This window comes from Ahaetulla prasina, chromosome 6 (genome assembly GCF_028640845.1).
Source record: "Ahaetulla prasina isolate Xishuangbanna chromosome 6, ASM2864084v1, whole genome shotgun sequence".
NCBI lineage: Eukaryota > Metazoa > Chordata > Lepidosauria > Squamata > Colubridae > Ahaetulla > Ahaetulla prasina.
Window position 1 is genome coordinate 36,687,333 of NC_080544.1, and position 13,837 is coordinate 36,701,169.

At 36.4% G+C, this 13,837-nt stretch overlaps 1 protein-coding gene across 3 annotated transcripts in view; it reads right to left on the minus strand.

Annotated features, from left to right (window-relative positions):
- ADGRA1 (adhesion G protein-coupled receptor A1) overlaps positions 1-13,837 on the minus strand; it is a 471,200-nt gene that overhangs the window by 312,075 nt on the left and 145,288 nt on the right. For all 3 annotated transcript variants that reach the window (XR_009155704.1, XM_058188059.1, XM_058188058.1), the window contains exons 5-6: positions 12,623-12,694; positions 10,011-10,174 (exon numbers count right to left, since the gene is read on the minus strand). Coding sequence is in view for 2 of the 3 variants with exons in the window: in XM_058188059.1 (XP_058044042.1) it covers positions 10,011-10,174; positions 12,623-12,694 (236 nt within the window). In the remaining variant the exon portion in view is untranslated. The remainder of the gene's footprint in view (positions 1-10,010; positions 10,175-12,622; positions 12,695-13,837) is intronic.

A 13,837-nucleotide genomic window follows, 5' to 3' on the forward strand; every position in this document is an offset into this window, starting at 1 on the left:
CTAGGACTACCTGTAGGTTGTCTAAGTGTCACATATGCCACAAAAATAATAAATAGTTCTTGCTGAGAAACAATAATAAGACCTGGAGAAAGATAAGAAGAGGCAAATATAACCCAATTACTCTTTTTCTTCATCCCTATACAGTCCAGTATGTTAATCAGTATAATATACTAGCTGCTTTTTTTGGAATAACAGCTAGAACAGAAAAACATGAAAGTCAGCTTTTCAGGTACAATATTTATTTGTCTGCTTCTTTGTAAATGTATATAGTTGCACCTTACAAGAAGTGATTCTGGATGGTGAATAGCAAAAACTATAAAACAAATGAGGGGTCCTTGGTGCTCTCTGAGCTTGGCTGTTTTGTTGCAGATGTTTCATTACACAAACCAGGTAGCATCATCAGTGCTAATAAGGAGTGGGATTTCCTCTCAGTTTGTAATTTAGTGGCTGTCAGTGTTGGTGGGAATGGTCTTGGAAGGTCTTTGGTTGGACTGTTTACTGTTAGCTTGTTTGGTAGTTCATTGATTGGTCTGATGTTAATCTCAGTGTTAATCTATGCTCATCTGGGTGTTGATTATGGGTGGGAGGTGTATTTTGACCTTTTTGTTTACTTTTTGACTTAATTGTCTTTTTTTGCAAAGGGTGTAGATATTGTTTCTGTGTCTATTCATGACCAGTTTGTCAGAGTTTATAGGCTGGAGTTTTAGTGTTTCTGATCACTGGAGGTTGGGTAAGAGGGTTGACATAGTTGATTGGGAAGCTTGACCTCTACTGAAAATAACCCCACTGCTGGCTTCGGTAGAGCACTAGGCAAAGTAAAGTACATTATCAAACTTAGCCTCTTCTTGGAAGGAACATTTTGTCATGTTTTTTTTAAACTATACCCAATTTTATTGACACAAACTCAAAAGATCTACCAAAAAGCACTGGACTCTAGATATCTCCCTCTAAGGGTTGGGAAGATATTTTATTTTGAAAAAATACCCAAGATAAAACATGCAAACCTATGTGGAAGTTCTCTATATCTATTCTATTATACCATACTCTATTTTCTATTTCTATTTATACTATACAATGTTCTCTTGACTATATTCTACTACATTCTAATATATTACTATATTTGTACTATATTATTCGTACCGTATATTATACCATTTCTACTACAAGTATACTATTACATTTGCTACTATACTGTTCTATTATTAGTATACCACAGAATTTCAACTCTTAAAGACCCTGGTCTGTCTTTAAATCCTGTCTCTCTCTGGATTTCTTCTATTGTTTTTCTTATTTATTAATGCGCAGTAGATAAAGCACTGGCGCTCTCCCAACAGTTGTGCTTGGTTTGGCTTTGCTGTGCCTCCTCTGAATGCTTCAATCCCTATGTGGAAAACTCATTTTATTTGGCTGCTTTCTGTTGGCTGCTGCTGTTGCTGCTGCCTTTGCCCTTTCAAAACCCAAATTATCTCCTGCCCCACCTGTTTCAAGGTTGCAGCTTTTACAACAATTCTGCCATGTTGCTGCAGGGTGAGTAGGTTTAAGTAGGAGAAGAGAAAGGCAGCACAAATGCCATTTATCTATCTATCTATCTATCTATCTATCTATCTATCTATCTATCTATCTATCTATCTATCTATTTATTTTGCAGCTTGTTCTTCCCCATCTCTTAAGTATTGGGTTTTAGGCAGGGTGTAGGAAAGTTGGCAGAGTTAGTTGGCAAAGCTAAGCAGTTCCTGGGGGAGAAATCACTGACAAGCTCTATTGTATCAAGCTTGCTATGTTATGGTTAAAGAATTTTGATAAGCAAGATCCAGGAAGACAGCCTTCTTTGCTGTCACTCCCACTCCCTTTGCAATATCCTCCTCCTAAAGGTGAAGTGGGTTCCCATTCTCCTGGCCTTTCAAAAGAGTTTGAAGACGTGGCTGTGCTGACTCACATGGGAATCACGGAGAAGCACACAATCTTGGGCTTGGTTAGTGCCTTGACAGTCTTCCCCCCACCTTTTTAACTATTGATTTATTTTATCCTTGTTTTAACTTTTTTTTTTATTAAGAGACGGTATTTTTACGTGGGTTTTATATTTTTAATTGTACATAAGAATTACTCTGAGAATGAGAAGTCCGGTCTCTAAATGTGATAAAGCAAACAAATAAACCCAAAATAATGTTAATTTTCCATCTAAGGTTGCAAAATTCATTAAGGTGCTGAAATGCATTGGAGAGTTACTCATGAGAAAGGTCATCATACAGACAGTAGCCTCTCCTTCCCACATCAGCATTTAAAACCAGATATTTTAGGTGAAGACACAGTACTGAATATTATCTATGAAAAATAGAAAAATAACAGAAAAGCCAATGAATCTCTGAAGTGTTTGGCAGCCATCTGCTTCAATCTGCTGATTCACAAATGTGCTTTGACTGAAGCTTTGTCAATTCAAAGCATTTCTTATGAATTTTTCCTCAGTTTTGATACCGGGGGAGACAGAGAGAGCGAGAGTAATACCTTTGATGTAAACGTCTACTAAATAAAAATAGGGTGCTCTATTTAAATAATTTCTAATTAGTATTTCTAAAAGGTTTGGATCCTTGCTGCTTATCTATACAGAGAAGTGTAGGTGATTAAATTTAGTCTCAAAGAGCTTCCAAATTAAAAAAAAACTTCTAAAAAATAATATTTACCCCTGTTGCCTTTTTCTTGCTTCATCTGGAAAGCCAATACTATACTAGATCACTGCAAAGTAAAAATGAACTAATTTCTATGTAGTCTAAATCTGACAATGATTTTATGAATAAAAAAAGTGCTATACATTTATTTTAATAATAATCATTTTTTATTTATTGTATGTATTCTTTCTTCTAAGCATTTTTCCTTATTAAGTGGGCAGCAAACAACAAAATAACACAAATCATCATTAAGTGAAGATAATCTTGTAAAAAGTCTGTAAAAAACATAATTAAAAATCCTGTCACCACTTTTTATGTATAGAACATTAAGTTCAAACCTAAAGAAGCAGGAAAAATTACATATATACTGTAGTATAATGTCATTGCCATTTCTTAACATAGTATTTCAGTTTTAAATCTGTTAGATCTGTGGTTGACCGGAATGGCATAAACCCCATTATTTTTGATGAATATTCTTGTTCTATTCACTGCATGCTTCTTATCTAATATTAGTGCCATGGTGTTGTTTTTTCTGAAGTTGGTGGGGTTTTTTTGGTCATTTCCTTCTTTTTGTGAGCTGTTTTCCAAACCTCCCTTGTGAGGATCACAAGGGGATTTGAACCCTTGTCTGTAGGGATGTCCGGGGATTAAAATTCAACTGAATTCCTAGGACTGGTAGAATGCGACCATTTTGTAACCTGTTTATTTTACATCATAGTGCAGGTTTGGCTGCATAATCACTGGCATACACTCTCACTGGTGGGCACTAGTGACTTCCCAGAAACTGTCTTGTATTTCTCTCATTTTATAAAAACTTACATCTGGGTTTTTTCCCTCTAGGACTGAGCATCCATTGGTTCCAGCTGTTATTCTGATGTTATCTAAGTGTAAGATGGTTCTACCAATTATTCAAAAAACACAGCTAGGCTTAAATTAGTAATGATAAACCAGAATATTTATGAACAGAAACAAATTATATGCCTTGCCAAAGATCTGAAGATAATGTAAGAAATCACTGGCAGAAATAAAATAAAATAATGTTAAATATAAGCTTTTAGAAATATAGCATACTTCAGGTTTCTGGGTTCCATACTCCCCCAGGATTTGAAATGGACAACTAACATTACAACCATCACTAAAAAAGAACAACAAAGAATGTCCTCCTTTTGTCAATTTAGGAAGTTCAGACTGCCCCAGGAGCTGTTGATACAATTTTACAGAGGAATTATTGAGTCTGTCATCTGCACTTAGATAAAATAGGACAGGTACAGATTCCAACAGATAATTAGAATTGCAGAAAAAAACAACTGCAACCAGCCTGCCTTCCGCTGAAGACTTGTATATTGCCCTGGTCAGAAGAAGGACTGAGAAAATATCTACAGACCCCTCACATCCTGGACATACTCTCTTTCAACTCGTCCCTTCAGGACGCCACTATAGAACATTGCATGCCAAAACATTTCGACACAGGGACAGTTTTTTCGCTTGTGCCATTACTCTGCTGAATATCTAATCCCCATAGTAATGTTTTATGTCTAAGTATATTTACCCATGTTGTGTAGCTATAGAATTATTATCCTTTTCATTTTCTCTACAACCGGTACCTGCTCTTATTGGTATTATATTATGATTCTTATTATTATTCTGTTGCTTTGCAGGTACATTGAGAGCTTCTGCGCCAGAGACCATTTCATTTCATTTCATTTATTTGATTTTTATACCGCCCTTCTCCCGAAGGACTCAGGGCGGTGTACAGGCAAATAAAAACAGACAAGACAGTATTATATAAAATGCAAGATTAAAAAACTTATTATAATTTGCCTAAAAATTTAAAAAAATATAGAAACTAAAACCCCATTTAAAATTAATAATAAAAACTATAAAATCCATAAAATTTAAGCCAGCCCCGCGCGAATAAAAAGGTGTGTCTTCAGTTCGCGGCGAAAGGTCCGAAGGTCAGGTATTTGGCGCAGACCCGGGGGAAGTTCGTTCCAGAGTGTGGGAGCCCCCACAGAGAAGGACCTTCCCCTGGGGGCCGCCAGCCGACACTGCTTGGCGGACGGCACCCTGAGAAGTTCCTCTCTGTGAGAGCGTACGGGTCGGTGGGAGGCATATGGTAACAGCAGACGGTCCCATAAGTACCCAGGCCCTAAGCCATGGAGTGCTTTAAAGGTCATAACCAAAACCTTAAAGTGCACCCGAAAAGCCACAGGTAGCCAGTGCAGTCTGCGCAGGAGAGGTGTTACATGGGAGGTATGCGACACTCCCTCTATCACCCGCGCAGCTGCATTCTGGACTAACTGAAGCCTTCGAGTGCACTTCAAGGGGAGCCCCATGTAGAGAGCATTACAATAATCCAAGCGAGAGGTAACGAGTGCGTGAGTGACTGTGCACAAGGCATCCCGATCAAGGAAGGGGCGCAACTGCTGAACCAGGCGGACCTGGTGGAAGGCCCCCCTGGAGACGGCCGTCAAATGATCTTCAAACGACAGCCGCTCATCCAGGAGGACACCTAAGTTGCGCACCCTATCCTTTGGGGCCAATAACTCGCCTCCAACAGTCGAGATGTCGGCATCCACAGCCACTCCGTCTTGGAGGGATTGAGCTTGAGCCTGTTTCTACCCATCCAGACCCGTACGGCTTCCAAACACCGGGACAGCACTTCAACAACTTGGACCAACCAATTCCATGTATGTCACACATGGACAAATAAAGTATTGTATTGTATTGTATTGTATTGTATTGTATTGTATTGTATTGTATTGTATTGTATTGTATTGTATTGTATTGTATTGTATTGTATTGTATTGTATTGAATTGAATTCTATTCTATTCTAATCTATTCTATTCTAATCTATTCTATTCCATTGTATTCCATTCCAATCCATTCCATTTGAAGTCTTATACTCCAACCCTCTCCTTGAGCAGAAGACCTTATACCATATTCTTGTCCATGTTTCAGACCTTTTCTCTCCATTGAACTGCATTTTGTTGGATAGAGTGCCATTGTTAAAGACCCTTCTGAGTCTTGAGTCTATCTTCCAAAGCTACTTTGTGCAATTAGGTATCCCCTTCAGCTTGGTGTCTGCAAATTCATCTGGATCATTTATGACAATGTTAAAGAGTTCTGGGGCTTGAGATACCCCACTGCATGCTTCCCTCAATGTATATATAGATGTTCTTCATATGGACCCAGAGTTTAAATCTTAAGATTTTGTTCTCCTGCCCTTATAAGTGAATGGAAATTTGGATGATGTTACCCCAGGTCTGAGATTTGAGGGGAAGGGCTGTTCAGTGTTTATACACTGCTTCCATTTGGCCTGAGCAACACTGTTCCCCACTTTCCTAGCTTCAATCAAAGTTAGGTGTAAACCCTTAGTGTCCTTTACACATTAGAATTCAAGTTACCCTATGCATTGCTTCCAAATTGAAGATGGGTGGATTTCAGCTCCCAGAATTATTTAGCCAACTTATTAGGAATTCAAGTAATAGCTTTAATGTCAGGATAGTGACAGCCTAGTAGTGAAACCATATATAAATTTAATTTATATATGACCCAGCTGTATAGCACAGCCAGTGGTGAAATGCTCCCAGTTCGGACCGGATTGCGTGATCCAGTAGCGATGGGGGTGGGTAGTTCGGAGAACCCGTAGCAAAAATCCCCGCGCACCCCCCCGCCCACGCCTCGCTGTTCCTCTTCTCTGTCCCTGAAGCTCTTGGTGGTGATATAGCTGCAAATGGCCTTAAATGACTTCCGCGGCGCTTCAAAGGGCCACACTACAGCTGATCAGCGCTGTAGGTGGCTAGTAGACCGGTGCCTCTATTTTTAAAGAAGGTAGACCGGTGCCTCCCAAAAAAAGGCAATTGGTAGACTGGTGCCTCTATTTTTAAAGAATGTACACTCCCAAGTTTTGTATACTTTATTATTTTTATTATTTATTATTATTGGCCATGCCCATTCAGTCACCTGACCACCAAGCCACGCCCAATTAAGCCACGGCCACAGAACCAGTAGGAAAAAAATTTAGATTTCACCCGTGAGTACAACCAAGCAAAACTTGCTTAGAAGAAAAATAACAGCCATAAGAAATTTCATAATAATGAATACTCAGAAACAGATGAAAGAAAATTCTATATCTGAACTGACAGCGATAGCCTAAATATTTGATGCCTAATTTTAACACGTTCCCAAACAAGAAACACACATCACAGTTACCATAATTAATTTTATAGACTAACTGAATTTATCCAATTTTATGCTATGACAGTTTAAAAATACAGTAGGTCCATAACATCAGTTCATAGCAATTTTGACCAACTTATAAAAAATGGCTACTGCTGCTGCTCCAGTTCTGTACACTTAGGCAATGATTTTCTAAATGAAAGTCTAGATAAAGTAGAAGAAACAGAGATCCAGGTGTAGGGCAAGACATGAAGATAACTAGTTTTGGAATTTGCCTAGGCTTCTAGTTTTAGTTAATTTTAATAGCAATTTTATTTTATCTCCAATTCTATCACACTAAAATTCCACTCCTTTTTTGTCTACTTTATGTCTTTCTTTGGTTTGCTAACTGCCATTAAGATGTGAATTTTCTTTTCTTTCTCCACATTAAAGCATCTTCATGTTCAGTCTTACAATGTCCACAAAGAAGACACTTGATGTTTATCATGCCAAACAAATGTGTTAATTTAAATGTCTGACTTTAAAGGAACAAACTAGCTTTTAAGGTACCAAATAATCTAAATGCAATGGATGACAAAAAAAATTGTAGAATTCATAAAAATCTAATAACCATGTCATATAGGTGAATATACTTTGGGAAATATTGTAAATTTGCTTTTAGATTGTGAATAAAATGCACCATGAATCATTAACTCCTTTAATTGGAGAGTGAAGAATAGGGATGAAAAATATTTAATTTAAAAATAAATAAATTAAAGAGTGACTTCTGATCAAGATGACACTAAATTAGGACTGGCATTATAATCCTTTGGCCTTCCCTATAATATGTTTACCTTGATAATCGACAAATTATTTCTTACTGGCACTAGAAACAGGTGATACTTTGCTTTTTATTTGGAAGAAGGTTTGTTGATTGCTCTATCCCCGACAGGCAATACTTAAAGCAGGTCAATTTAATTTAATTCATTAAATTTGTTATGGCCGCCTACTTCATTAGACTTTAGAGGCAGAGAAGGGTAACATTATGTCTATTATTATGATTATGTAAGGGTACTATAATGCTATTAAACTAACCATTAAGTCTCCGTTGTGGAAAATGAAATATCTCTGCCAGAAAATTATTAGCTAGGTATCAGGTTGATTCATCATCTTCCAGGCTTTCCCTTTTGTACAACCTCAGCCATTTATTGTGAACTTTCTTTGCTCTGCTATGAGAAATGAACCACTGCAAAAAATATGTACTAGTAGAGTAAATGGAATGGGAGGAAATAAATCTCCCATAACATTCTTTCCAGATAATACCAAGAACTTGCTAGGATATAGAAAGTCATTCTCCACCACAAGAAATTTGGCTAATGAGAGAAATATTTGCATGTGTAGCCTTTCCCCGCCCCCCCAAAAAAATTGTCTGATGTCATCTAAAGATCCTTTTTGGCAATGATGAAAACTGCAAATCTCCATACTTGTTTAAAGGCTCAGTAAAATCTTTTGGGAGGATTAAAAAACCTCTTACGTTTTCCTGCTGTATTTGATCCCCACCTCAGATTGCCAAAACATTTTATCTCTAATAAAAAATGTTGCTTGTTCTAAGTACCGGTATTTGTCCTTGGAATTATAAGAAAAGATTGTATATTGTCCCGTAATTGACTCTCCCTCTTTGCCCTTAATTTTTTTTTCTCTACTAGGTCAAGCAGAGCATAGACATATATTGTCCCATTACCAAATGGGACAGCAACCGTGATTTAAAAGCATATGTGGATGTCAATCTTTACTCACTTCTGTTCCATTATAACATAATCTCCCTTGTGCATTTTCCTGCTGTAGTATGAAAGCAGTCTTTCCCCCAAGGATTTATATATCTGTTTAGGCCGAAGCCCTTTACTTTGTTTACAGGCTAATCCTAGTATTTTATTATCAACTTCATAGAGGAAGGAAAATGCCTTCAACTGAGCCAATGCTTATCACTGATCTAAGTACCTCTATGACCTTTTCTTCAGCCTGATTGTTGTCATGCAGTATCATTGTAACTCTAGTCTTGTAAGTTAAAGTTGCTGGTTTGAAACCTAACAGAATCAGGACTTTTGCTTTCTGAGTTTCCTATGTGTAACCATGCTTTGTTTGTTTGCTTGTTACAATAAATGCAGTTCCACTATTTCGCCACTTTTTTCAGACACTTGGAATAGAGCGGTTTCACCCTCAGTTCCCAAATACCAGACTGAGAGCTGGCATTGAAGCCCTTCAGTATCAGGTGAATGATAAAATGAAATAATATATTTGCCTTCTTGAAATTTGCCTGCACCATTAGAAATACGGCAAATATTAACAGGTTTAGAGTAAAATCGCAAAATAAAATATTTCTATTGTACTTTAATAGATAAGCCATTAACTTCCATCCCTATTCTCATTTTACTAATACATGAGTTTGATATCCTGCGAGACTAAAATCCATCTCTTCTGGCCTTAAAATGCAACTAATGCAATATAAGTGTTTTGTTTATTATATACCTCAGAAAGTGTTCAATTGGTGCAATTATGAAGATAAGCCATTGATTTTATACCAATCAGTATGTGAAGAATATATAAGATTTCTTGCCTATACTGCATTCCCATTATTTGGAATCTACCAAGGCATCAAAATAAATCTTTATTATGGACATAAGCCAGCATAAAACAAGACATCAAGATCATACAAAAGACTAGACTGAGGATAACTTTCATTCTTTCTTAAAACTAATTTTGTTGGTATGTTACATCTCTAGATAGATATTTAAGTATTCTAGATATTTACATACTTTAAATATCACTTTTAGGCTTTACAATAATGAAACAGATTATATTTGAATTACATATCAAGATATTCAAATATATTATTTCATTATATCTCTTTCCCCTCCAATTTGTTTTTATGATCCCAAACTTTTCTTTTAAAAAATTACTTGTGATGTCTTCACTGGACACATGCATGAAAGTTTATATATCACAAGATTTTACAAATATGTGTATGATGTTTATAATTCATATTTATGGATGTACATATGTGAATGTGTATTTGAGTATTTGCCAACAGCTTTTCCACAGATCTCTACATTTTCTCTTCCTGCAGCATTTTTTTCAGTACATTTTTATTTCAATTTATGATGCTGAAAAACAAAACTATAACTCACCACATATCAACTGATTTTCTTTCAGATTGCGAAATGATGTTCCTTGTAAACTCCTTGGAAAAGCACACACGGTTTCCTCTGATATCCGCACTGAGGAATTTGTAGCCCAGTATAAGATCCATTTGAGATTACAATCACAAATGAGGGAATCAGTATAGAAATGTCTGAAAACAAATCCCAAGCATTTTCTTTTTAAAATAAAAACCATATATCAAACCGATTATATCAAGCAAGATATAGAAGCTGCAACTGCCTAGCTCTCAGATTAACCGCTAGTGGGAGTGGGGCTGAAACAGTGTCCACACCTTCAACAGTTACAGCATAAATCATATGGATCATCCATATTCAAGTGTGTTCGTATGTCCATACATATACATGCACATATATACTGTATATAGCACAATGGCTCAGCGGTTAAGACTCTGGATTTGTCAGTTGGAAAGCAGTCTAGGTTCAAGACCCACACAAAGAGGTGAGCTCCCATCCTCGCCCCGCTCCTGCCAACCTAGCAGTTGGAAAGCATGAAAATGAGTAGATAAATAGGTACCATGCCAGTTGGGAGGTAATAGAATTCCATGATGTCATGCTGATCACATGACCATGGAAATGTCTTCAGACAGCATTGACTCAATGCTCTTGAAACAGAGATGAGCATCGCCCCCTAGAGTCGGCAACGACTAGCAGAATAAAATCCGCAGGGACTCCTTCACCTTCATACACTATATACACTGTATTTATTTAACAAAAATGTGCTTTTTTTCCTTAATGATCACCTATGAAATGGAAAAGGGGTCATCTTATATTTTTCTGCTAAGAATTGCAGAGATTTATTTTCTGTGTAATTTTCCTTGGGGTAAGGAAAATCATTTTATATTCACAATCATTTTCGTTTTGGTTAATGTGGTATTTTTCATTTGGGTAACTTTATGTTCCCTCAAGGTTACATTACATGCATTTCTCCCAGCAATATGCATAGTTTTCACTTTGAATGCTTATGATATGTGCAAATGGGAAAAGGCCTGCTCACTTGATATATTTCCGGTTATCATTAATTTCCCAAGACAAACTGTGCTTCTGTTTTCCTATACAAACAGTGCTGCCATCTAGTCACACTGCTGGTTATTATTCAGTGTACAGTGTACATTTCTCAATTGCTGATGGATACACTATTACACTTTGTTTGATCAATAGAATGCATTTAGATATTCAGAATAAAATGGATGCTTGGAGCTATTAGCCTGATTATTCTAAATGACATTACTTTCACTTATCAATGAAGAATAATGCCTTAGGCATTATGTTTAATGAACCTATGATTTTATAAATGGGGTGTATGACACATGATGTGCACCAATATTTCATATCCAGTTTACAGCAGAAGTTTATGTCACAAAATCTTTCCTACTGAAACGATCCAGCAGGATCAGCATACTGCAGGAAAATCCTTGCAGCGGATATGTAGAACTTCAACTGTCATAATCCCAGTGATAGTCTTTTCTGTATTGATTTCCAGCCAATATAGTTGACCAAAAGGTAAGTTTGAAAGGTAGTGGGACAACCTGCTTCTATCTCACTAATAATATATAATTCTTGCCAGTCAAGTGTCAAGCGCTGGGGAAATCAGGAGATTCAGGAGTTCAAATGAGTATAAAGATTTATTGTAAACTTAAGCTCTTTATAAGAATCTGACCAACCAGCAGAAAAAAAAATGACTGGGACATAAGAAAGGTGGGCTGGACTCAGATCCTTTGTGGGCGCGCATGGAATCGTGACTTATGACGCATTTGATCCCTCCTTCGGGCTCAGCCTGGTCATGTCCTACAAGGTTTAAAGATTCATCCTGCAGTTTTGCTTCAGAATTCTTTTTTAAAAATGGAGTTTTGCTTTTAATTTGGGGCTTTGAAATTATCAGTTTGGTTGGAGAGAACTGGGAATAGCCTTTAAAGTTACCTGGACATGCAGTCTACCTTTGAGTTCTAATCACTAACAGCTCAAACCACCTGACAGGGTTGTTATGGGGGAGAATAGGAAGAGGAAAGAGTATTAGGTATGTTCATTTCCTTGAGTTATTTATGAAGTAATAAAGGCAGGATAAAAAATTGAATAAGCAAATGCATTCCATTTCTAAGCAAAAAGAAAAGTATTAACTTCCAGGTACATGCAATTATCAAAATACTATATGGCCTGTACGCTCTAATTAATTTTTCATCACTCTTTTTTATTGTTTAATAAAATCCTAACAAGGAGAAAAATATAAATATTTTAGTGTTAATATGTACATTTAATATAATCACAATTATAATGAGCATCTAAGATATTTTATGCAAACACCATAATGAATTAATTTGTTTGTTTTCTGTTTCTACTCAGCCTTTTACAAAATGTAAGACAAATTAACCATGAAGCTTTAATATTTTTAAAGGCAAGTTCAACTAATAAACAGTCATAAAATATTACTATTACTGTTGTCAGCTCCCTTAATATTCTTCAATATTTTAGAAGTATGAAATTATTTCAAGATGTAGGAGGGCATGCATTTTGAATATTATTTTCAGAATAACACTGGCAATACTAATATTTGTGCAAACTTTACATAACAAAGACATACTTACAAGGCCTTCAAAGCGAGAAGCTCCGAGAAAAGACCATTCATGAGACTTGAAAAAATGTTCCCTGATAAATTCCTGAAGGGAAAAACAATCATTTTTTTAAAATGAAAGATATTTCAGGTTTGATTATGTTATTTTGGATCATTAGTAGTGTATTTAAAAGATGCACGTTTAACACCAAACAACACATGTGCAACTATTGTAAACTATTTTTGCTCCCCAATATGCAACTGCAGTATTGAAAGCATATTACTTATGTCTTAAGCAACCAAGCTCTGCAGTAGGGAACCATCAAGTAAGCATGAAGTCTTTATGAACAGGATGCTAAACTTTTGATAATATTGGACTGATTCATCCATAAATCATACAACTGCTGCATAAAAATGGAAAGTTACACAGATTTTTCTTTCCACTGAAGACAGTGGATTATTCTTGGGTCTGGAGATCTTTTTGGTAAATAATATGTAGATTTAGAAACCGAGATACAGATATAGACATAGATAGATAAATGAAAATAGGAATACTGGAAGAGGCAACATCTGAAATCAGGAGGGAAGGCAGAAACATGAACAATATGAATTATGCAGACACCACCACCTTATTAGTTCAATATAAAGACGACAATGTAGTTACCAGGCACTGAGCTTCACTTAATTGTATCCAGCTTTTTTGAAGCATGATATTGTTGGGACAGGAGATTTCCAATCTTATCCATACTTTATCCACTCAGGATGGATAATTGTCAGCCCTCCCCGGTCAACTAGACTGGAAACCCAACTAGATGAGCTAATTATACTTTATTGTAAGGCTACATTAACAGAATCTTACAAGTCTGAAGGTACAAACTTCCCACCACCACTTTTAACTAACTGATCACAATTAAGGCAGGTCCATCCTAAATTTCTTTCTCTAACAGTTTAGCCCTTGGGAGCTCCTTCTCTTGTCTGATTGTTTCCTAGACAGCATCTCTCCCCCTTGTCCCTCAAGATCATCCACACATTCCAGTACAATACCAGTAAAAAGTAAAATATCAATAATTAAAAAGTAATAAAAACAAAAATTATTGTAACTCCAGGTCAAAAATTCTCTAAAGATTGAATTCCATAGCACTGGAATATGTAATTCCAATGCACGGTTATGGTCTCTTCTGTATGTTCAACAGATTAACATCCCAAAGTGTGGGCATCATTCAGAAGGACTTTTCTGAAACTAATGTCC